Source organism: Delphinus delphis, chromosome 15 (genome assembly GCF_949987515.2).
Source record: "Delphinus delphis chromosome 15, mDelDel1.2, whole genome shotgun sequence".
NCBI lineage: Eukaryota > Metazoa > Chordata > Mammalia > Artiodactyla > Delphinidae > Delphinus > Delphinus delphis.
The window spans coordinates 80,910,767-80,934,798 of record NC_082697.1 but is presented as its reverse complement, the minus strand read 5'-3'; the positions used below and the strand labels follow the sequence as shown (position 1 = coordinate 80,934,798).

At 56.2% G+C, this 24,032-nt stretch overlaps 3 protein-coding genes across 7 annotated transcripts; 1 reads left to right on the top strand and 2 right to left on the bottom strand.

Annotated features, from left to right (window-relative positions):
* The first annotated feature begins 897 nt into the window (after nt 1-897).
* Nucleotides 898-14,646, top strand: SRRT (serrate, RNA effector molecule). Of its 3 annotated transcripts, none has more exons than XM_060032305.1 (20): nt 898-1,076; nt 1,423-1,562; nt 6,765-6,893; nt 7,155-7,301; nt 7,559-7,747; nt 9,592-9,761; nt 9,893-10,077; nt 10,264-10,362; nt 10,444-10,561; nt 10,758-10,915; nt 11,252-11,313; nt 11,425-11,503; nt 11,802-11,990; nt 12,338-12,511; nt 12,611-12,764; nt 12,920-13,113; nt 13,310-13,466; nt 14,013-14,102; nt 14,215-14,341; nt 14,443-14,646. In XM_060032305.1, the coding sequence occupies exons 2-20, from the start codon at nt 1,441-1,443 to the stop codon at nt 14,516-14,518; spliced, it is 2,619 nt and encodes an 872-aa protein (XP_059888288.1). In that variant the 5' UTR covers nt 898-1,076; nt 1,423-1,440; the 3' UTR covers nt 14,519-14,646. The 3 variants fall into 3 exon arrangements, with proteins under 3 accessions (XP_059888288.1, XP_059888287.1, XP_059888289.1); XM_060032304.1 differs by having other exon boundaries at nt 14,001-14,102; nt 14,443-14,645; XM_060032306.1 differs by lacking the exons at nt 898-1,076; nt 1,423-1,562 and adding an exon at nt 1,751-1,768 and having other exon boundaries at nt 14,001-14,102; nt 14,443-14,644.
* A 50-nt stretch (nt 14,647-14,696) lies between these two features.
* On the bottom strand, nt 14,697-15,390 carry UFSP1 (UFM1 specific peptidase 1). The gene has a single exon (XM_060032319.2). It carries the CDS (start codon nt 15,260-15,262, stop codon nt 14,834-14,836), a length of 429 nt encoding a protein of 142 aa, XP_059888302.1. The 5' UTR covers nt 15,263-15,390; the 3' UTR covers nt 14,697-14,833.
* Nucleotides 15,391-15,455: 65 nt separating this feature from the next.
* ACHE (acetylcholinesterase (Yt blood group)) lies at nt 15,456-21,722 on the bottom strand. Of its 3 annotated transcripts, none has more exons than XM_060032311.1 (5): nt 21,633-21,722; nt 18,957-20,043; nt 18,112-18,596; nt 17,168-17,337; nt 16,796-17,055 (listed from the first exon to the last, which is right to left on the bottom strand). In XM_060032311.1, exons 2-5 carry the CDS (start codon nt 20,019-20,021, stop codon nt 16,928-16,930), a joined length of 1,848 nt encoding a protein of 615 aa, XP_059888294.1. In that variant the 5' UTR covers nt 20,022-20,043; nt 21,633-21,722; the 3' UTR covers nt 16,796-16,927. The 3 variants fall into 3 exon arrangements, with proteins under 3 accessions (XP_059888296.1, XP_059888294.1, XP_059888295.1); XM_060032312.1 differs by having other exon boundaries at nt 18,957-20,046; nt 21,633-21,693; XM_060032313.2 differs by lacking the exons at nt 16,796-17,055; nt 21,633-21,722 and adding an exon at nt 15,456-16,276 and having other exon boundaries at nt 18,957-20,322.
* Between the last annotated feature and the right edge of the window lie 2,310 nt (nt 21,723-24,032).

Here is a 24,032-nt window from a genome sequence, read left to right as displayed (position 1 = left end):
GGAACTAAGATTCCCTCATGCTGAGCAGCACGGCCAAAAAAAACCCCCAGAAAACAAAAAGTGACTTCTTCAGCTTACATCGATCGCTCCCAAATGGCAGAAGCAAGTTCAGAAGGGTCTTCTTAGTCCTGGGCCAGTTTCTTTTGCAACTCCACTGTACACTCTTTTCAATGTAGTTTCTGTAAAGACACCCCTCCTCTCAGCGCTGGGAGCAGGGCTGCAGCATGTGCAAGGGAGGCAGCATTTCCTATTCTAAACAAGTCTTCACACTCAACTCACTGAACAAGGCGGGGGGGGGGGTGCATTTAATCTGGGGCAACCCAGATCCTGCTTGGTGGTCAGGCCCTAAACCTATAACCGATCTCATCAAAGTACTGGTTGGGGTTTGCCACTTTTGCTTATAGATGGGGTGCCTTTCTGGAAGAAGAGCAGGAACAATGGATTTTGCAGGTAGCACGTGCTGAGGCACCAACAAAGGCTGGTTCTCTGATGGGACCACAAAATGGTAGAAAATGCTTTAAAATGGTTGCCGTATCCGCTAAACGCCCTCACTCCCCAAACCCGTGCCCTGCGCAAGAAGAAGGGGGAACCACCCCCGATGAGGTCCGGAGGCTCCGTGATCAAAGCTGGGGAGAAAGCGGCTGGACGCGAACTGTTTCAGACCCCGGGCACATCCGGGAAAGCGCGACCTTCGACCTCGGCGGGAGGAAACTTCCCCTCACGCCCTGAGGGTTCTATCTCCCTCCCGAAGCTACGCTTGGTCCCGCTCCGCTCCCGTAGTTCCTCTCGCCCGCAGTTCTCGTCCTGGAAAGAGCGCGAGACTTCCGGCTCCCCGCCCCTTCCCATCAGTCCCCGGTGCTCCCCGCCTTTGCTTCTTTGAGTTGGTTCCAGATCAGGCACGGCGGGTTGTAGTTTGTGAGCAGAGGCGCCGTTCTGCGGGTGACGCAGGCGCAGCTCGGGCGGCGCGAGCCGACCGCCCATCTTCTGCTGTCCCACTTTGTTCGCGTCTACTCGGCCCCGTCGCTGAGAGCCCCGTGTCTCCCTCTCACACTCGCAATCCCCGTCGCGCGCCCGAGGCAAGGGGCGGGCCCAGGTCACCGGGAGAATCTGCTGGCCTGAGCGCGAGACGAACGGCCACCGCCGCTCCCTGGTGGGGGAGGGGAGGGGCCTGGAGAGCCGGGCTGTGGCCGGCAGCTGGGACAGGGGCCTGCGGGTGGGCGGGGAGGTGGGCGTGGAGGCCCCTGGGGGAGAGTGGAGAGTCGGATCCCTACAGCTCCCGGGGCCGAGGGCTTAGGCTGGCGGGGACAGCGGAAGGTTGGCCTTTGCGGAGGGAGGCGGGCGTGCTGCTTCAAGGGGTGGGGGGGAATCCTTTGCTCCTGTCGTCATTGTTCAACACCCCGATTATTCCTGTCCGGGCTCCAGGCCCCTTCTTTCCGCGCCATGGGTGACAGTGATGACGAGTATGATCGAAGGCGCAGGGACAAGTTTAGAAGAGAGCGCAGCGACTATGACCGTTCCCGGGAAAGAGATGAAAGACGTCGAGGGGATGATTGGAATGATCGGTAAGACACTGTTTTTTCTTAATTTTGTCCCCCGTCTTATTCTCTTGCATTCAAGTCTCGTTGCATTTCCCTTAAGGTTTTATTAGAGCGAACCATATGAAATCGCTCATACTTGACCGTTTCATGTGGTTCAGCCTATTTGCTCTTGGCCAAGGAGCTAGCTGTGGCTTGATTTTTGAAATGTCCAGCAGATCAAAGCAATAGAGGTAAGAGTTTAAGTATGAAAAACCAGTGTTTTTGTGTGTGTTATTGTTTGTAAATTATACCCCAAAAATGTTGATTCAAAAAAAGTAGTATTACAGAATTGACTTGACTGGAGAGGTTGTCAGACAAGTACCCTAACAGGATATGTAAATTTCTTGTAATAGTCTAACCTAAAAACTGAAAGAGTTCTTTGAATAGTGATGGTTGGGTTAATTGATTAGGTTTGACTCAGCTAGTGATTAGCTTTTTGGGATGTTCTTGAGTTAATTATAGTTGAGGTGTTTCTGTTAAGAAACAGCTGATAGGGGCTTCCCTGGTGGCACAGTGGTTGGGAATCCGCCTGCCAGTGTAAGGTACACGGGTTCGAGCCCTGGTCCGGGAAGATCCCACATGCCGAGGAGCAACTAAGCCCATGCACCACAACTACTGAGCCTGCGCTCTGGAGGCCGCGAGCCACAACTACTGAGCCCGCGTGCCGCAACTACTGAAGCCCGAGCACCTAGAGCCCGTGCTACGCAACAAGAGAAGCCACCGTAATGAGAAGCCTGCGCAGTGCAACTAAAGAAAGCCTACGCGTAGCCACAAAGACCCAAAAATTAAATAAATAAATTTATTAAAAAAAAGAGAAACAGCTGATATTTAAAGGAACTGTGGAAGACTTTTATCTAAGGGACATCATAAATATCTAATCGGTGAGCTGATGGCGCAGGCTTGATTTGGAAACAGGTTATCAGGGAAAAAGTTTGAGGTGGCTTATTGCAATAGCATTTATTCATTCAGTGTTGTTTTGAAAAGTGAGTTCAGTAAATCGTTCAGTCAGTATATCTCTTCACTGTGGAGACTTTATGTGGCACTTTGTTTTGTTTAGTATCTTCTAAGAATGTCAGATGACAACAAAAGGTGTTCTTAATTCTGAAGCTGGCTAAGGTATAGTTATTGCCCTTAAGGAGTTTACAGTCTGGGGCTTGGAGTGTGGGGCAAAATGGCCTTGGGTGTATTTTGCAAATGAGTATATATGAGAGGTCATGATGAAGATGTGAAATGTTGAGGGAACAGATCTGAGGGAGGGGACAAGTGGTGGAGGTGTTGTAGGGGAGAGCGACACGAAAGGGACACCTAGCAAGGCTTGGAAAGATGAGTGGGGATTCCTCAGACACAGGTGGAGTGTGCACCTTGGAGTTGGGGGCATAATGTTGTGCACAGAAAAAAGCACATGTTCTAGTTTTTTTAGAGTAGTGGTTCTCAAAATCCCTAAGAGGTCTTTGAGCTTACAACTATTTTTTTTTTAATTTATTTTATTTATTTTTGGCTGCATTGGGTCTTTGTTGCTGCACACAGGCTTTCTCTAGTTGCGGCGAGCGGGGGCTATTCTTGGTTGCGGTGCGCAGGCTTCTCGTTGTGGTGGCTTCTCTTGTTGCGGAGCACGGGCTCTAGGCGTGCGGGCTTCAGTAGTTGTGGCTCACGGGCTCAGTAGTTATGGCTTGCGGGCTCTAGAGCGCAGGCTCAGTAGTTGTGGAGCACGGACTTAGTCGCTCTGCAGCATGTGGGATCTTCCCGGACCAGGGCTCGAACCCGTGTCCCCTGCATTGGCAGGCGGATTCTTAACCACTGCGCCACCAGGGAAGCCCCTAAGCTTACAACTATTTTTTATTTTCTTTTTAATTTTTATTATTTTTTAAAAATTCTTTTTCATTATGGTGTATTGCAGAATGGTGAATATAGTTCCCTGTGCTATACAGTAGGACCTTGTTGTTTATCCATTCTATAGAAAATAGTTTGCATCTGCTAAGCCAAACTCCCACCGCATTCCTCCCCTCCCCGCCCCCCACCCGGCAACCACAAGTCTCTTCTCTATGAGTCTGTTTCTGTTTTATAACAGTTCATTTGTGTCATAGTTTAGATTCCACGTATAAGTGATATCATATGGTATTTATCTTTCTCTTTCTGACTTACTTGACTTAGTATGATAATCTCTAGGTTCATCCATGTTGTTACAAATGGCATTATCTCATTCTTTTTTATGGCTAAGTAGTATTCCATTGCATATATTTACCACATCTTGTTTATTCATTCATTTGTTGGTGGACATTTAAGTGGTTTCCACGTCTTGGCTATTGTGGATAGTGCTGCTGTGAACATAGGAGTGCGTGTATCTTTTTGAATTATAGTTTTGTCCAGATACATGCCCAGGAGTGGGATTGCTGCATCACATGGCAACTATTTTTAGTTTTTTGAGGACTCTCCATACTGTTTCCATAGTGGCTGCGCCAACTTACCTTCCCACCAACAGTGTAGGAGGGTCCCCTTTTCTCCACACCCTCTCCAGCATTTGTTGTTAGCTTACAACTATTTTCATAGTAATATTAAGATAGACAGTATTGTTGTTTCACTGTACTGGCATTTGGTACTATAGCAGTGGGGGGTAAAACTGCTGGTGCCTTAGCACAAATCAAGGCAGTGGCACCAGACAGTTAAAAAAAAGTTTCACTTCATGTCATTAATGAAGCAATAAGAATTTTAAACTTTATTAAATTGGATTCTTGACTACATGTTGTTTTTTTTTTAAGTTAATTAATTTAGTTTTGGCTGCATTGGGTCTTCGCTGCTGCATGTGGGCTTTCTCAGGTTGCGGAGAGCGGGGGCTACTCTTCGTTGCAGTGCGCGTGCTTCTAATTGTGGTGGCTTCTCGTTGCGGAGCACGGGCTCAAGGCACGCAGGCTTCAGTAGTTGTGGTGTGTGGGCTCAGTAGTTGTGACACGAGGGCTGTAGAGCGCAGGCTCAGTAGTTGTGGCGCACGGGCTTAGCTGCTCCGCGACATGTGGGATCTTCCTGGACCAGGGCTTGAACCCGTGTCCCCTGCATTGGCAGGCGGGTTCTTAACCACTGCGCCACCAGGGAAGGCTGACTATGGTTTTCAATACATGTGATGATAGGAAGGATGCATAAAGCACTTCTGCATGTAGTGTGGTGGTTACCTTGAGGAGGAGCATTTGTGGGATTGAGTTGTGAGCTGAACTAACAGTCCTCATCCCCCCCCCCGCCCCGCTTCAGGTTTGTTACCTGAATGAAAGGCTATCAAACAGTGCTTATTCATATCTGGGTATTTGGTAGACATTTTGAAAAAAGTTAAGAGAACTTGTTACTTTAAGGAAAATTGTCAGCTTTGTTGCCAGTGAGGAAGTGGAACTTCCCAGTGTAAACTAAAATTTTGGAAAACTTGTATCTACCAGTGTCAGCTTGACAGCTTCCTATTACTTTAAAGACTTTTCTGGTGAGATAGGGAGTGATACTAAAGATTATGATATTTTGATACCGTGTAATGAGATGTGTGAAGATCTTTTCAAAGAGCAAGGTAGAATAATGAATTTTAATATAGAGTACAAAATGTTCATTGATTTAGTTTCAGATTCAACATTGCAGCTAGCCTTTAAGCAGCTATCTCTTGCCAAGTTTTGGGTAGTATCAAAAGCAAAGAATATCCCCAGCTATCTGAAAAGGTTATTAAAGTGTTCCCTTTTCCAACTACATATCACTGTGAGGCCAGATCTTCTTATTTTTCAACCAAACAGCGTATCATAATAGGTTGAATGGAGAAGTATATACTATGAGAATCCAGCTGCCTCTATTAAGCCAGACCTTGAACAGATTTGTAAATGAAATAACGATGCAACTTTTCTCACTAAATTTTTTTGTAAAATAGCCATTTTTTATAAAAATGTATAAATGGGTAGTTTATGTTATTATATAACTTCAAAATTATTAGGTTTTTTTTCTGTTCTAATTATGAATACAGTTAAGTATTGAGAGCTCTCATGCACATAAGCAAAAGCTCTTCAATCTTCAGTAATTTTTAAGAGTGTAAAGGGGGTCCCAAGACTGAACAGTTTGAAAACCACTGGGTTATAGCAGAGGATTTTCTTTTTTATTCTGTTCGATGGAGATGGGGTTGGCTGGTAACGGGTAGAGAACCTGGAATGACAGCCAGGAACCAAGGTTTTTTTTTTTTAATAAATTTTATTTATTTATTTATTTATTTTTGGCTGCGTTGGGTCTTTGTTGCTACATGTGGGCTTCTCTAGTTGTGGCGAGCGGGGGCTACTCTTCATTGCGTTGCGCAGGCTTCTCATTGCGGTGGCTTCTCTTGTTGCGGAGCACGGTCTCTAGGCACACGGGCTTCAGTAGTTGTGGCTCGTGGGCTCTAGAACACAGGCTCAGTAGTTGTGAGACATGGCCTTAGTTGCTCCATGGCATGTGGGATCTTCCTGGACCAGGGCTCAAACCCCTGTCCCCTGCATTGGCAGGCATATTCTTAACCACTGTGCCACCAGGGAAGCCAGGGAAGGTTTTGAATAGTATTTTGTACTGGCATTTAAGCAAGGGCATGGCATGATTGGATTTGTGTTTGAGAAAGATCACTTTGACCTTGGAGTGGAGGAAAGGGAGAGACCAGAGGTAGGGAAGACAAACCAAGGCTGCACTTAAAGGAGAAATGGCCAGGACCAGGGCACGTGGACTAGGGCAGAGTTTGTGGGGATGGCACGGAAAAGGACAGCTTTCATTTGAGGCAGAGGATTAACAAGCCAGTAACAAATTAGTGGTGAGGGTGACACTTGATAACTGGATACCTGGCGATAATGTTGGTGCAACTGAGAGTGGGAAACAGGAGAGGGGAAGCAAGTTTGGGCCCATAGTGATAGAAATAATAGGCTCGATTCTGACATGTTGATTTTGAGGTGATAGTGGCCGTCTAGGAGGGGTTGTTGATGTTGGTCTGAAGCTCAGGAAAAAGGCCAGGCTGGAGGAGTTGGCAGGCCATCAGTTTGTGGGAAATGGCTGAAGTGATGGAAGTAGACAAGAGTTTTGTCCTCTTAGAGGGAAGTTTTATAATTTCAGGCTTTTAGTCTCGTGTCTCAAATATGATGGGAAGGGCCTGTCCAAGAGTGTGATCTTGGGATATCCAACTGTGTCTTACTTACTGCTACTTGTTCTTATCTCCAGAGAGTGGGACCGTGGCCGGGAGCGCCGCAGTCGGGGTGAATATCGCGACTATGACAGGAATCGGCGAGAGCGCTTCTCTCCTCCCCGACACGAGCTCAGCCCCCCGCAGAAGCGCATGAGGCGAGACTGGTGAGATGGCCACGGTTTCTCTGTCTTCTCTTCTCAGCCTCGGTTCTACCTGGGCCTCAGCTGTCTTCCCTCACTTCTGCTGAGAACTTTCTTGGTCATTTCCTTTTCTCAAAGTTCCCATAAACCCATCTTTTTTGGTTCCTCTAAACCCTTGGGTGAGAGACCACATGGCAGGTGTGCCCCTCCCTCTGTCCCATCTGCCTTTGCGCTCAGGAGACATGATGGCCTTCTCTGTCTGACTTTTGTGTCCCCCACCCTCAGGGATGAGCACAGCTCTGACCCATACCACAGTGGCTATGAGATGCCCTATGCTGGGGGGGGTGGGGGCCCAGCTTATGGCCCCCCTCAGCCCTGGGTTCATCCAGACGTCCACATCATGCAGCACCATGTTCTGCCTATCCAGGCCAGGTAAAGACCTGCGGTTCTGGGGTTCTTGGGAGAAGGGAGTCGGTAGGCCTGGGGGATGGATTGGGGCTGCTGAAGACCACGGCTGGAGCCAGGAGAAGTGGGTCAGGCACACTGGCGTGCCCGTGGGGGTGGCCGCAGCTGGCGCCTGGGGTCATGTTCCTGGTGGGCGAAGGAAGGGGGCAGCTGGCTACCTCGGCCCGCCATCCCCCCACCCTCTTCCCCCACAACCAAGACTTCCTGACCGGGCCCCCCCTCAGGCTGGGCAGCATAGCAGAGATCGACTTGGGTGTGCCGCCACCTGTGATGAAGACCTTCAAGGAGTTTCTCCTGTCTTTGGATGACTCTGTGGATGAGACAGAGGCAGTTAAGCGCTATAACGACTACAAGCTGGATTTCCGGAGGCAGCAGATGCAGGATTTCTTCCTGGCTCATAAAGATGAGGAGTGGTGAGTGCCCCTCCTCTCCTGCTGTCTTTTCCCTGGCATGTTTCCCCTGGCCCCGCCAGCGGAGCCTGCAGCCCTGTCCTCTTCCCATTTTCCCCAATCCAGAACTTCCTGGGGGTGGGGGATGGGAAGCGTCACAGCACTGGCTGATGGGTTCTCCTCCTCACTTCCACGTCCACCACGGCCCCCACGCCATCTCCCTTCCCCACTGTCCTCAGTGAGTGAGACGCCTCCAGGCAGCTGGCCAGAGCCACCTGTTCCCTTGGGGCAGCAGACTGCTTCCCACTCGCTGATACTGGGTCACTGTCATCCCTGATCGCCGGGACCCTGTTTGGCCATGGCATCCTCCCAAAAGCAACGAGTGAATCCAGACAAGAAAAGCAAAGATCTCAGTGTCGTTTGACAGAAAAAGAATTTTAATTTTTTTCCTTTTGTGGATGTTTTAATTTTAATCAACCATCTTTTCCCCCCTTCCTGCTCCTCCTCCTCCTCATCCTCTTTCTGCTCCTCCTCCTTGAAAAGAGCCAGAACTGGGAACTACACCCGCTCATCGACGGAGCTCGGAGCAAACCCACCTCCACCCCCACCATACCCAGCCCATACATGAGCCCCTGGGCTGACGGCGCTGCCCCGGCCAGGCAGACAGGCAGGGCACTGCTGTGCACAATGCAGCGGTTTAGCTGAATGTGATTGCTCAGGCAGCTAGTCAGTCAGGGCCGCCTCCGCGGAGTCCCGCGGGGGTGGGGCATCCGGGCCGGGCGCCCCAGCCAGGAGCCAGCCGGTGGCCCACCAGCCAGCATGGGCCCTGGGCGCGGCTAGTTAAATCTTGAGCTCTGTTTGACCAAGCGGCCAAGGTAAAGATCCTGGAGGTGACGCCTGCGGCTTTCCTTTCCTCTTACGCTCAACTCGTGGTTCTGTTCTGTCACCGTCTCCTCTTTCTTCCTAATCTGTGTCTTTGTCTCACTCTCTCGTGAACCTTTCCTTCTTTCTCCGTCCTTGTTCTTGCTCCTGCCTAACGCTTCTTTCTCCTGTTTTTTTTCCTCCCCCTAGTCTGTTTGGTCTTTAGTTTTCCTTTTTGTTTTTGACTTCTGGGACTTTCTCTCACTTTCTCCTTTCTTTTTTGCATAGCCTGATTTCTTCTGTCCCTCCCCCCCACTCCTGCCCCCCTGCCCAGGGTCCTAATTTAAGTGTTTCCTTTTTCATGATCTATCCTAACGCCCCACCCTGTCCTCTCTCGATCCCTGTGGGCAGTACCTGAGGTTATAAGGGCACTTCAGTTTCTCCCTTTGCTCTTTCCCTGTCCCTTCACCATCTGCTTATCTTCCCAAGGGGGGAGAAAGGTATCCTGCCTTTTTTGGCTTTTCCTTTCTGGTGATTTCAGGTTTCCCTGTCTTCCACCAAGGGATGGAGGGAGCTGGTGGGAGCAATCCTTTTAATGACTCTAGTTTGGGGTTGGCAAGGAGAGGGAGGTTCTTTGGGGCCTACTATTTCCTTAGAGTTCCTCTGGGAAGCTTTGGGAAACTACACTTTTTAAAATTCGTGTTTCCCAGATACTCAGGGCAGTCAGTCTGCCTCCAGCCCTGGCTCCCCCTGTAGTCATGCTCTTTCCAGATCCAGAGCTCTTAGTTCCTGGCTCTTCCCTAGATCTTCTCAGAGCATAACCTCTGGTTCCTTTTGGGGGGATTGGGTGGTTCTAGTGCAACCCTCTCCCCTCATCTCTGCTTTTATGATCTTTTGTGGGTTTGAGAGGATGGGGGCTTTCCCCTGATTTTCCTGGGCCCCTCCCCATGTCCTGGCTCTGGCCTCCAGTGACTGTTTGGCCTCTTCCCTCCCCACTTCCTTCCCAGGTTTCGGTCTAAGTACCACCCAGATGAGGTGGGGAAGCGTCGGCAGGAGGCCCGGGGGGCCCTGCAAAACCGACTGAGGGTATTCCTGTCCCTCATGGAGAGCGGCTGGTTTGATAATCTTCTGCTGGACATAGACAAAGCTGATGCCATTGTCAAGATGCTGGATGCAGGTGGGTGGATTGGGAGGGGTGGGATTGTCTGGTCACCAAGGTCTTGGTTGAAAATGGAAATAGATGGACAGAGAGCCAGAGGCTGAAGGCCAGGGCCCTTGGATGGTGACCTCTGCTCCCTTTGTTGGTAGCTGTGATTAAGATGGAAGGAGGTACAGAGAATGACCTACGCATCCTGGAGCAGGAGGAGGAGGAGGAACAGGCAGGGAAGCCTGGGGAGCCCAGCAAGAAAGAGGAAGGCCGGGTTGGACCAGGCCCGGGCGATGGAGAACGCAAGACCAATGAGAAGGATGACAAGAAAGAGGATGGCAAACAGGTCTGAGTGCCGGGGCTTCTGGGTGCTGCCTGTGCCGCCTGGGCAGGAGAATGGGGCTGCCTCAGGGGTCGTGTCTCCGGTGGGGGAGAGGCGAACTTGTGGGCTCAGCTGTGGAGGGTGGGCGGGGCCCTCTGACAAAGGCTGAAGGGGAGACCAGCATCCCTGGTGATTTGTCTCTACCTGTAGGCCGAAAACGACAGTTCTAGTGATGACAAAACCAAGAAATCCGAGGGTGATGGGGACAAGGAAGAGAAGAAAGAAGACTCTGAGAAAGAAGCCAAAAAGGTAGGCTCTCCTTTGCGCAGGGTCGGTGTCAGGGCTGGGTCCTGGTACCTGACTCATCTCCCCTTGCTGTGGCTCTTACAGAGCAGCAAGAAGCGGAATAGGAAGCATAGTGGTGATGACAGCTTTGACGAAGGCAGTGTGTCCGAGTCGGAGTCGGAGTCGGAGAGTGGCCAGGCCGAGGAGGAGAAGGAGGAGGCTGGTAGGTTTTATTCTCTTTGTTTCTAGTCCAGTCTCTTCATACTGACCGGTGTGGCGGGGGGAGGTGAGAGGTTTGTGAAATTGATGGGAGGGTGGCCTTTTGGGAGGGACTGATGCGGGGAGGTTTGACAGCTTCTCTATCCTCCCCTCCTCGATTGACAATAAATTTTCACCAACTCCCACCACTTCCTGCATAGAGGAAGCACTCAAGGAAAAGGAGAAGCCCAAGGAAGAAGAGAGGGAGAAGCCTAAGGACGCTCCTGGGCTGGAATGTAAACCCCGACCGCTGCATAAGACTTGTTCTCTCTTCATGCGCAACATCGCGCCCAACATCTCCCGGGCTGAGATCATTTCTGTGAGTGGGAAGAATGGTACTGGGGGCAGGGGTGACACCCAGGCTCCATTCCTTCGGGTGGGGGCGACAGCGAGAAGATAACCTGGCACTGCTTCTGACCTACATCTCTGTTTCTCTGATGGGGAGGCCCCCTTCCCATGGGCCCACGCCCTTCAGAGAGGCTGGCCCTGGTTGCATGGTTTGCTTTCAAGTGCTGTTATTCTTAAGCCCTTAATTGTTTCTTCCTAGTCCAAGGAAGGATGAAAAGGCAGTTCCCCAGGGTTCTGAGGACATGGGGATTGGAGGAAGAAGTGAATCCTTGAATCACAAGTGGGGCTTCTGTTTCTGCTTTTCCAGCTTTGTAAAAGATACCCCGGCTTCATGCGCGTGGCGTTATCGGAGCCCCAGCCCGAGAGGAGGTAAGGACTGGAGGGAGGTGTGACCCTGGATACCTCGGGGGAAAGGTGCAGGGGAGATTGGTGGCCAACATCACGTCCATCCCAGGATTATGCTGACATTTTCTTGTTTAGGTTTTTCCGTCGTGGCTGGGTGACCTTTGACCGCAGCGTTAACATTAAAGAGATCTGTTGGAACCTGCAGAATATCCGAGTGAGTCTGGGAGTGGGGCTGTTGAGGGAGAGAAGGCGGGGCTCCCCCTGCTCCACACAGTCTCTGATCCCTTCGTTCATTGAGGCTTCATCCATCTGCTCCTTATTTCATCCATTTAGTCTGCTCACGTGAATTGTATGCAGTTGTCTCTCGGTTTGGCTCTGAGACTGTTCCTGTGAACAAGATACCCCGGTCCCTGTCCTTAGGGAGCTCAGTCTGATCGCTAGCGTGCTCGGTCGGGCCAGTCTTTGAGTGGCTCTTCCTTGGCAAGTGTTGGTGAGCCTTCTGTTCCCTCCAGCTCCGGGAGTGTGAGCTGAGCCCTGGTGTGAACAGAGACCTGACCCGTCGTGTCCGCAACATCAACGGCATCACCCAGCACAAGCAGATAGTGCGCAACGACATCAAGCTGGCGGCCAAGCTGATCCACACGCTGGATGACAGGACCCAGCTCTGGGCCTCTGAGCCTGGGACGCCGCCTCTGCCAGCGGTTAGTGACTCCTCGTGGAACTTGTTAAAAAGCCGCTGGTTCCCCCTCATCTGCTGTGGGCGCCTCTGGCCTTACCTGGTCTGTAGCACTGACCCCCTTGTACCCACCCCCGTATTTGCCCCTCTCCTCCTGAGCAGCATCTCCAGCTTCCATCAAAACAGATTGGTATTAGTGATTACTTATCGGCTAGGGCAGAACACGTACACAAATTAAGACAAATAATGAGGCAAATGTAACAGCCCAGCCGAGCCCTGAACTCCTTTCTGCCCCACATTGCCTTTTCAAATGAGAAGGTTCCTAGGCTACCCTGAGGAGTTTTGTCTGCTCTACCTCTCTCACCCTACCAGAGTCTGCCCTCGCAGAACCCCATCTTGAAGAATATCACTGACTACCTGATTGAGGAAGTGAGCGCTGAGGAGGAGGAGCTGCTGGGGAGCAGTGGGGGGGCCCCTCCTGAGGAGCCTCCTAAGGAAGGGAACCCTGCAGAGATCAACGTGGAGCGGGATGAGAAGCTGATCAAGGTGCCAGTGGGTGCAGGGTGTGTGGGGCGTGGGAGAGCCTGGCTCGGGGCGGTAAAGGGGCAAGTGTATGGGGAACTCTCAGCTTCTCATTTCTCTTAGGTTTTGGACAAACTCCTCCTTTATTTGCGCATCGTGCATTCCCTGGATTATTATAACACGTGCGAGTACCCCAATGAGGATGAGATGCCCAACCGCTGTGGCATCATCCATGTTCGGGGGCCCATGCCGCCCAACCGCATCAGTCACGGAGAAGGTGACCTCCCAGCTTTCCCACTCCTGGTTTCCCTCTCTCCCAGCTGCCTCTGGCCTTAGTTCTGCTCTGGTAGCAATGCTCTGCCACCCTCTCCTCTGATCCCCGCCTCCGGGCTCCCTTCTCCAACCTGCTCTCCGTCTGTTCCAAAACCACAGTGCTAGAATGGCAGAAGACATTTGAGGAGAAGCTGACTCCGCTGCTGAGTGTGCGGGAATCTCTTTCAGAGGAAGAGGCCCAGAAGATGGGTCGCAAAGACCCTGAGCAGGAAGTGGAAAAGTTTGTGACCTCCAACACCCAGGAACTGGGCAAGGATAAGTGGCTGTGCCCTCTCAGTGGCAAGAAATTCAAGGTCTGGGATGTTAGACATTTGTGTGTTAGGACTGTGGGAGGAGAGGGTTCAGCCGGGAAGCCTCCTCAGCGCCTGGGGAGGAACTGCTCATTGGGATGAGACAGAGGGGAGGTGGAGTGTCCTTGCAGGTTGGGTCTGGGGAGCTAGGGAACCCTCATTGCTGACTCAGTTCTCACCCCCTCCTCTATTCACCCAGGGCCCTGAGTTTGTACGCAAACATATCTTCAACAAGCATGCAGAGAAAATTGAGGAAGTAAAGAAGGAGGTTGCATTTTTTAACAACTTTCTCACTGATGCCAAGCGACCAGCTCTGCCTGAGATAAAGCCAGCTCAGCCACCTGGCCCTGCCCAGAGTAAGATACGATCCATGAGGGTCTGCCCCATTCCCTCTCCCTTGACTGTTCAAAGACTCCTGGTTTTATTTATTTATTTATTTTTGGCTGCGTTGGGTCTTCGTCGCTGTGCGCGGGCTTTCTCTAGTTGCGGCGAGCGGGGACTACTCTTTGTTGCGGTGCGTGGGCTTCTCATTCATTGCAGTGGCTTCTTTTGTTGTGGAGCATGGGCTCTAGGCACGTGGGCTTCAGTAGTTGTGGCTTGCGAGCTCTGTAGAGCGCAGACTCAGTAGTTGTGGCGCACGGGCTTAGTTGCTCCGAGGCATGTGGGATCTTCCAGGACCAGGGCTCAAACCCGTGTCCCCTGCATTGGCAGGCGGATTCTTAGCCACTGCACCACCACGGAAGCCCCTCCTGGTTCTCTTTAACTTGTTGTATCCTGTGAAGTTTCTACCTCACTCGCAGGCCATATTACTAAAAAGCCAGCTGTCCATCTCCCGCCACTGCCCGGCCCCCCCCCCCCCCCCGCAGTAATTCATGTCCCTGTCTGTATTGTACTCCCCCCAGGTCTGACCCCGGGACTCCCCTACCCACACCAGACTCCCCAGGGCCTGATGCCCTATGGTCAGCCCCGGCCCCCCATCTTGGGCTATGGAGGTAAGTGTAAGAGGGAGTTGAAAGGACCTGGACTGGGGCTGGGAGAAAGAAAACTTAGCTAGGATGTAGTTGAGGTCACAGTTTTTCAACTCAACACTGATCTTTTTCATAGCTGGTGCTGTTCGCCCTGCAGTGCCCACAGGAGGGCCTCCATATCCCCATGCTCCCTATGGTGCTGGCCGAGGGAACTATGATGCCTTCCGAGGCCAGGGAGGTTATCCTGGGAAACCCCGGAACAGGTGAGACTGGGCTAAGATGTCTAAGTTTTCTTGGCCCTCTTCAAACTCCGTTTCAGGGACCCTCAAATCTCACCCCCTCTTACCTCTTTCTAATCTCACAGGATGGTCCGTGGAGACCCACGGGCCATTGTGGAATACCGTGACCTGGATGCTCCAGATGATGTGGATTTCTTTTGAGTCATACACGTTTCCTCACTCCTGGTCATCATCTATACTTGTGACTGCCTCGTCCCATCCAGCTCTGAGAAGTTTTTGTACGTTCAGCCCTACTGCCAATAAAAACACTTGCGTGGTGACTCCTGGCTTAATGTATATATGTAATATACTTCCCCAGATGCTCCCAAAAATTAGCTGGGGCCATGGTTGGCTGGGCCTTGCCACTTTATTGACACCAAAGATCCCAGGCTCTGCTGGGGCTTCCTGAGGGTCTGACATCAGGCAGCCTCTGCCTTTGAGATGGGTTAGATCAACGGGTATGGCGCTAGAGAAGCCTCAGTCCAGGGTGGGCAGCTGCTTTTTTGAGTTACAGCTGGTCAAGCACAGGTTGTAGAAGGAGTTGGGGTCAAAGGCTGTGCTCACCTCTCGCCAGCCCACCCAGCCAGCAGCCTGTAGTTCACTGGGGTTTTTCGGGGCACCCCAGCAGTGAGGGTCCAATACCAGGACGTAGGCTTCCGTGCCTGGCCCCAGGCACACTCCCAGCAAGGCCTTTGACCGGGCATCCGCATCCCCTCCAACCATTACAGGTCCCCCGCCCCCTGCGAAGTGGGAATAGAGCCCCTCCAGTTCCCCCTGAAGCCCTGCTCCACGGGGCACGTGACATAGGCGCCCTTGGGGACCCCCGAAGTGGTCAAGGCAGAGGCTGGCCTCTACACAGCCGATCCAGCTCCGAGAGCCCCGGAACCCGGGGGGCTTGTCGCCCATGTCCTCCAGGGCCGCCTGCACTGCAGCCAGTTCGGGTACGCCCGCCGGCCGGCCCTCTGGCCACGAGCACAGCGTTTGCAGAGTGCGGTAGCCGCAGCCCCAGCCCCGGTCGTCCACGCCGTCGCAGCCGTAATGATAGTAAATGTAATGGCCCGAGAGGAGGGCCAGGCGAGCGCGGCCGCCACCGCGGCCGGGCGGGGCCAGGCCCAGGTGGACGTCCTTCAGCGGCTCCAGGGCGGTGGGCGGGAGCGGCGGTCGCCGGGCCGGGCAGATCCGTTCTCCAGGCGGCGCGGAGCGAACTCCAGGGAGAACTCTGGGCTCTAGCGCTTCCTCTCAGCCCCGAGTCTTGGGCTAACTGCGGGCGTACAGTCCCTGCGGTCGCTCTCGCCTGGCCCCAGGTTTAAGCGCGTGGCGCGGCCCGCGGCAACCACCACCAAGCTGCCGCGCGGGGCTCCCACAATGCACCGCCGCGTCCGCGCCGCCGTCCTCACTGCGCAGGCGTGAGCTCCACCTCGCCGGGCGGAAGGTACTCGCCGCAGCGGCGGGGGCGTGGCGCGGGCGCCCATCACCCCACCCCTCAGATTTAGCACCCATCCCTCCATTCATTCAATCCCAGTGGTTGAGGCATTCTGCCCGGACCCTGGCTCCCCAGGCGCGCACACTCCTGTGGCTATAACAGTTTATTGGCAGCCCAGAGGGGCGAAGGCACCGCGGGGGAGGGGGCTCGGCCCGAGGCATGCAGAGGGCGGGGAGCCCCAGGGGAAAGTCGGGGGTGGGTGGGCAGGGTCTAGGGATCCTCTGTGTTATATCCCAACCCTTAAATAAATAGTATATACAGCTGAGGGGCCGGGCGGAGCGGGCAGGGCAGCGGGACGAGGGGGTCCCTCCTGGGTCACAGATCTGAGCAGCGATCCTGCTTGCTGTAATGGTCAAACTGGTTCTTCCAGTGCACCATGTAGGAGCTCCAGCGGTGGAACTCAGCCTTCCACTGGCGCTCAGCCTCGTCCAGCGTGTCTGCGGCCAGGGTGCCCGGCAAGTGGGTGGGGGGGAGGACATGGGGAAGGACGGGAACGGACATGGAGGGGTGCGTGAGTTCAGGGAGGGCACACGGAGAATGTAGGAGACCACGTTGGGTGGTGGAAAGAGGATCAGGAGAACATGCAACAGACGGAAGACCAGGGGAAGGACGAGGGTAGAGGCGGGGCCGGAGAAGGATGGCGGGAAGGAGGAGGGAGGGGGAGAAAATGACCGGAAGACAGGGAGACAGAAGGGATCAGAGGAGGAGGATCCGTGGGTTGGTGGGGAAAAGAGAAGAGACAGAAATGGTTGGCGGTTATAGCCCCACTGGGAGGTGCTATCTAGCCCTAGGGCCTGCCTCCCACCCCAACACCAAGCTCAGGCTCCAAATAATAATTTTATAAAAAAAGAAAATTGGCTTTTTCATTTCCATTTAAACAATAAAAGCGTGTGGATCCCTGAGATGGGTCGTAGGTGTCCTCCCACCACCCCCTACCCCCCCTGCCCCCAGCCCTGTCCAGTTTGAGTTTCTCGGTTTGAGGAGGCAGGGAGCGCTGGGTCGGAGATCCCTGAGTGGAGCCCTTCCCCACAGTCAGACCACTCATTAGAGGAGGGGCCCCCTGAGGCCGGAGGGGGAAGAGGCCGTGGTCACAGCCGCAGGAGCCGGGAGAGGAGGAGGAAGAGGAGGAGGAGGAGGGACAGGGGGAGGCCGGGCCTGGGCCTCGGGGCAGCCTCCCCGTGGGCGGGGCCTGAGCAGGTGCAGGGGGCCTCCGAGGCTGGGGGGAGAAGAGAGGGGTTACACCCGGCCGGCTCCCAGTTCCCTCTCTCTCTCCGCGCCCCTTTTCTCCCCCACCTCCTCCCAGTCCCTGCCCGCTGGCCCCTGCGTACCGGTGGCGCTGAGCAATTTGGGTAGGAAGCGGTTCCAGAAGGCGCAGGCCTGGGCGCGCAGCCCCCGCCGCACCTCTAGTGGCCGCAGGTTCAGGCTCACGTACTGCTGCGCTCCCGCCGTGTATGGTGGCCACTGCGGGGCTTTGGGGTCTCGGGGGTCATTGGGGTCCCTGCGGAAGGAAAGGGAAAGCTCAGCCCCTGGGGGCTGGGGAATGGAGATGGAGAGTAGGAGGAGGCAGGCTGCTTCCTGACCCATGCCGTTCCCTCTTAGGCTCCAGGGAGAGCCCCGTCTCCTCCCTCCCACATTCTCCTTCATCCTTTCTCTTTTCCAATATGCTCCGTCCTCCGGAGTCTTCCCCTTCCTCCTGCCCTCCCTCTTTCTGTTGTTCCTTTTTTTCCCTCAATTTTTCTGCTCCATCTTTGTTTCTCCCATTTAAAAAATTGCTATGACTTACTGAGCCCTTACTATATACTCAGGCCCAGTCCTATCTCTACAAACATCATGTTTACTTCTGCGGACACCCATGTGATGGGATATTTATGGTCCCCTTCTTCAGACAGGTAAACTGTGTGCGTGTGTGTGCATTCGTGTGTGTCACAGCTAAAAAAATCATCACTGGTCCAATTGATCCAGTTCTACAATCCACACTCCTAACTGCTCTGGTAACTCCTTTGTCTGTCTCTCCTTGTCTGTCTCTTCTCTTTGCCTCCCTCAGCTCTGTCCTTGTCTCATCAGGATCTGCCACCTTGCCTTCCTCCCTCCTTCCCTTCTCTTGGGGTCTCCTTTGTCATTCTCTCTCTCCCCCTTTGTCTCCTTTCCTTTGTGAACTCGGCCCCCCCCCCCCCCCCCGCCCTTTCTGCTTGTCTCCCTCCCTCTCTGTCTGTTCCCCCCGCCCCTTGCCTCCCTGGCTCCTGGAGGCCCTCCTCCCCTCAGCCCCGCTGACCCTGTGCGGGCGAAGTTGGCCCAGTATCTCATCAGTCGTTGGGCAAAGGTTCTCTCCTCGACAGTGTAGTTTAGCGAGGGTTCCAGGGGGAGCCCGAAGATAAACTCGATCTCGTAGCCGTGGGGCACCCCCATCCAGAGGGGCCAGGAGAGCGTGGATGCACGGTGTTCAAAGATGTAAGCATAGACGCGAGCGCCTTGGGCGGCCAGTCGCCCAGCCAGCTGGGCTACGGGGCACACGACGTTGTGGTCGCCCACCACATCACTCATGGCCTCCCTCAGGCGTGCCGGGTCCTCAGGGTGCAGCCAGTCTGTGTAATGCAGGACCACAGCCTCGGCAGCCAGGTCACTTGCCTGGGGGACCCCGACCCGCACCCCGGCCAGGAACTGGGCCCGGCTGATGAGAGACTCGTTGTCTTTGCTGAAGCCTGGGGCCCCGTAAACCAGAAAATAGGATCCCTCATCCTTCACCACACCCACCAGCACCTGAGGGGACAGGACGGAGGGATGGGGGAGGGGAAGCACAGACAGACAGGCAGACAGAAACAGATGGACAAAGAGCCAGAGAGGTGAACAGTTATAGACCCAGGACCAGGGAGGAAGAGAGTTCGAGATGGGGGAAGGGAAAGAGAGAAAGAGAAAATACACCCACATTTCCTTTCCTCTCTGTCCCACGGACCACCCTGGGATTGAGCCCTCAGGGGAGAGGAGTGGGCCATGGGGCCCAGAAGCCTGGGCCTTTGGGAGTGGGTTTTGAGGACCCCTCATGCCTGGGTCCCCACGGGGAGGGGCAGGTGAAGAACAGGCCTAGAGGAAGCAGCTCCACCCCCTCCAGCCACTAGTCACCTGCAGGCCATGGAAGTCTCCAGCATTGATGAGGGCTTCAGGCGTGTCACTGAGGAAGTCTCCATCCACCACAGGCACGAAGGAGAAGCGGAAGACGCTTTCCTGAGGCAGCACATGCCACTCGTGGTCCACCAGATCCTGAGACGGCCGTGTCCGCAGGCAGGCCACCAGGTCTGTGTCATTGCCACCAGCCCCACCAGGCGGACAGCCCACGAGGCGGGCCAGCAGCGTGGCCCTGCGGCGGGCCTCTCCCACACCCACTGTGGCCCAGGGCCCATTGGGTGCCCCGCTCTGCAGCACGGCCCTGTGGAACAGGCCCCGGCTGGGTGGGGACAGCAGGTGCATGCCCACGGAGGCGGCACCTGCGCTTTCCCCAAACAGAGTCACTGACGTTGGATCCCCCCCGAAGGCTGCTACGTTCTCCTGCACCCACTGCAGTGCCAGCCTCTGATCCAGTAGACCCACATTGCCTGGGGCTTCCCGGCTCCCCGGCAGGGCCAAGAAGCCAAAGGCTCCCACCCGGTAGTTCATGGACACCAGCACAGTCCCCTCGGCCTGGGCCAGGAAGCGACCATCATACACGTCCAGGGAGGAGGCCCCGCTGTAGAAGCCACCCCCGTAGATCCAGACGAGGACAGGGGTGGGGGACGCAGGCCGGGGGTACGGTGTCCACACATTGAGGTAGAGGCAGTCCTCGCTCAGCTCACGGTTGGGGTTCCACATCTCGGTGCCCTCAAAGCCGGGGTACAAGGTGTCTACATATTGGTAGCAGACTCTTTGGAAGGCTGTGGCATTCAGCACCCCTGGCCAGGGCCGCTTGGGCTCTGGTGGCAGAAAGCGACGGGGGCCCACAGGTGGCTCTGCGAAGGGGATGCCCAGAAAAGCAGAGACAGGGCCCCCAGGGGCCATTAGGCGGAAGCCCCGTAGCCGGCCCCCACGCACAGTCACCAGCAGCTCTGGGTCCTCTGGGCCCTCAGCCTCTGCCCCTCCTCCCAGGAGGAAGAGGAGGAGAAGGAGCGGGGAAGCCAGGGAGGGCGTGTGCAGGGGACACCACGGGGGCCTCATGGCTGCCAGGGCAGGCAGGCGTCTGCTGGGAGAAAGAAAGGCAGAGGGTGAAGGCTCAAAGCTGCCAGGAGGGAGGAGATGATTAGGTAACACTCTTGCCCAGGGGTTATCACTGAGCTGCAGAGGAGGTGGGGCAGGTTGGCAGAAAGGAGAGAAATGGAGGGAGGGAGGGAGACAGGCAGAGACAAGGACACAGACAGGGAGAAGCAAGAGGGGACAGAGATCAGGCACACACACATACACCCAGACGGACAAATGCAGGGAACAGAGACAGACCTGCCAAGCAATACCCTCCCCTGCCCCGCAGAAGACCCACCGCCCTCACTTCCTTCCCCCAGCTGGGTGGACTGCCTTGGGCCCAGTTCGAGCAGTGCGGGGCACCAGCACCAGAGGCCGAAGGCCACGCACAGTCCACCCGACAGGGGCGGGGCCCTCACTGACGGGAGGCGCCGACGGGGGAGCTTGAGGTGGCGTGAAGGCTCAGCCTCTCATGCAGTTGGCCAGGGCCGTACCCTGGGAGGGTGTGGGTTGGGCATTCAGGGTGTGGGAGTCGCAGTTCCCGGGGTACCCCAAATCCTGCCTACTCCACACCCTGCCCCACCCAGCCCCGCCTCATCCACTGTCTGACACAGCGCGTTGGTACCCGCGAATGCCCGTCAACTGCGCACCCCCCTCGCCTAGCCTCAGCCAACAGGCTCGCTAGCCCTGGCCCCACAGGACTCGAGTCCCCCATCCATCCGATGCTGCGGTGCACGCTGCCGCCAGCGGGGGGCAGTAAAGACTGAGAAAAGGACGGCGCTCCCCGCCCCGAGTCCAGGAGCCGGGAACTTGGGGCGGGGGTCTGGGGGCTCGCGGGCATTGCCAAGGGGTCTGAAGGGCGAGGCGGGACGCCTGCGTTCTCGGAGCTCCGGAGATCCCCGGCTGCAGGGGCAGGGGCGCTATTTTGGGGCAGCAGCTGCTGCGGTTCCGGCATCTCCAGCCAAGGGATCAAAATTCCCCGGGTCGGAACTCCCCCCTCTCCCGCCGGTCACCCCTCACCCAGCCCTCGCCGCCCTGAGCTGGGGTGGTGGTGATGGAGATTAACTAGGAAACCCGAGTGGGGCTAATTATAACTCGGGGCTTCCGCTAAGCCTCCCCTTCCCCTAAAATAGAGACGGAGTCCCCGCGGGAGGGGGACGCCTGGGCCTGGGAGGGGGCTTCGGCTGGGAGCTGCGCAGGGGCGCTGGGGTCGCGGGATCCCGGAGGGCCCAGCCGGGCTCCAGGAACCTGCGCAGCTTGGATTCCGCCCCCAAGCAGGGGGCATCTTCCAGTGGCCCCAGACTTGGGGGCGAGCAGGGGCAGCGGCGCTCGGGGGTCCCCACAGGAATTCGAGAGCAGAGGCGGCAGCTGGCCCTGCGGGATGCTGTCTCCCGCGCGGGCAATCGTTAAGTATGCGGCGGTGAGGGAAGAGTTAAGGGTGAGTGTGGGGCGTCGGGGGGCGTCGCTGGGCAGGCCCCGGGGCGCGGTGGGCGTCCTGTCTGGGAGCCTGGGTCCCTCGGGGCGCGCACCGTTCCCAGGATGCGGAATGGGCCGCGGGCCGGAGGAGGGTCCTGGGCGGGGCGGGAGACTCACCTGAGGCGGCCGGGCCGGGCCGCGCCGGGAGCTGGAGGCGGCCGATGTTCCCCAGCGCAGGCTGAGCCGACTCTGACAGCCGCCGCCTCCGGCCCCCCGCACACACCCCCTCCGGGCCGCTCGGCGCCCCCGCCCGCCCCCGCCCACTGTCTCCGCCCCCGCCCCTCCCCGCCTCCCCGGGCTGCCACCTCCTCTCCCTCTCCCTCTCTCGGAGCCCAGACCCAGAGACCCCGGGGCCCAGACGCACTCCAGTGACAGACGCCGACAGACGGACAGACACGCAGTGACAGACACGACAGAAAGACCCTCAGCGGCGGAGCAGACACCCACAGGGACAGATAGAAGGACAGAAGCCCGCGGAGACAGACACATGCAGACGGACAGTCTCATGCAGTGACAGCCAGAGACAAACGCAGTGACCGACATTCACAGACGGACGGACACACTTGGACACATTGACAAGTCGGGGCTGGGGGCCGAATAAATGAGCGTCCCTGGCCACGACAGAGCAGGGGTGGCATGGGAGGACCGGTACGTGAAAATGCGGTTGAGGACCCCCTCAGGGGCCCGAGTGGCACCGGTGGAGAAAAGGTGACACCTGTGAGAATGAGGATGTGAACATGAGATCACGAGGGGACACGAAGGGGACCCCCGAAGAGGGAGGAGACCCCCGGGGGGAAGGAGAGGTGACTCCGGGACACCAGACAAGGAAGGCCAACGTGGTGGCACGCGCGAGGCTGCGGGGTGAGGCCGCCGCCGCAGTGGAAACTTCCGGAACCCCCGCGGGTGGGTGTGCGCTGGTTCCCTGACGGGTGACCTCGGACTTCTCGTCACCAGGATCCGGTCGGGGCATGACATCACCACGCCAGGCTCTCATTGGCCGCCGCGGCCGGCCGGTGGGAGCGGCCTGGTCTGGGCTCGCGCAGCCTGGTCGGAAGGGCCTGGGCCGCACGGACCCCCAGGTCCCGCCCTGAGGGGGTCACCCATGAGGACGGTGCGGCCACGGCGGCGTCCCCACGCGCGCGAAGTGAGGTGAAAAAAAATGGGTCTTGGTGTGCCCGCTCTAGCTCGCCGCGCGTAAGCGCCTTCCTCTCCCGGGGTAGCTGGCTCGGGAGCTCGCTACCAGCTCACTGCGTGAGAGACCGCGCGGCGCGGGCGAGCGTCGGGGTGTGCGTGCGTGCGAGCGCGCGGCGGTGCGGGGCGATGCGTGGGGCGGGCGCGTGCGCGCACGCTCACTCGGCCGCCGAGCGCCCCGCAGCGTCCGACGAGGCCGTCCGCCGCCGCTAGGGGCCGGGTGGCACCGGGTCTCGGGGTCTCGCGAGGACCGCGGGATCCGCGGGAATCCAGAGACGTGCCAGGCCCTGGGCCGCTTGGTCTCGGCTCTATAAGGTGGGCGACCCCCCTCCAGCCTACCCACCCGTCCCGCGGGAATCGGCCGGCGCTGGGTCCACTCTCCGCTTTCGGGCGGCGGCCGCCAGGTGGCGCCGAAGGCAGCCGCTCCAGCCTTGGAAACTGGGATGGCCCATAAAGGTCTTGGGGGTGATGGGGGCTTGCCTCCTTGTCACTCTCCTGAACGGGCTGTGCCACGCGGTCGCCTCACCTGACTGCTGTAGTCATGAAGTCCTAGGCCCGGACCACGGAGATAGAGAGGTCAGGGACAGCTTATAGCCTGGGGTTGTCATGAACTAGTGATAGCTTAGAAGGTGAAAAGACAGGGCATGTTCTAGGAGTTGGCCCAGCAGAGACCTCCTCGGAGAGGTGAGTGCTGGCTCCTGCGCTTGGAAATGGCATCAGTGGGGCAGTACCTGTGGGGGAAACCATGGCAGGTAAGGGCAAGGCTGGTTGTGGAGATTTCTTTTTTTTTAATTTAATTTAATTTAGTTTTTTATGCAGCAGGTTCTTATTATCTGTTTTATACATGTTGGTGTATACATGTCAATCCCAATCTCTCAATTCATCCCCCCACCCCCACCCCCGCTTTCCTCCCTTGGTGTCTGTACCTTTGTTCTCTACATCTGTGTCTCTATGCCTTGCAAACTTGTTCATCTGTACCTTTTTTCTAGATTTGTGGAGTCTTCCGAAGCCAGTCAGAACTTTATTTTGGCGGGGGTGGGGTGGGGTGGAGCTGGGGGTGGAATATGGAAGGTCAGCCAGTAGGAGAGGGAAGGGGAAGTTGCACATGAAGATGCTTCAGATTCTGGGGCAGAAAGGGGATGCAGCCAGTTATGTCAATACCCTTCTCCGCCTTCCGCAGGCATGGGGAAGGCAGGGGCAGGGCTGCACTAGGGAGATGGGAGGAAGGGCAGGCAGGCCCGGTAGGGGGTTAGGTTGGGATCTGGGGAGGGTATTCTGATCTTGGAGCCCCTACTGTGCTTCCCCAGGCCCTGGGTCAGGGAGGGG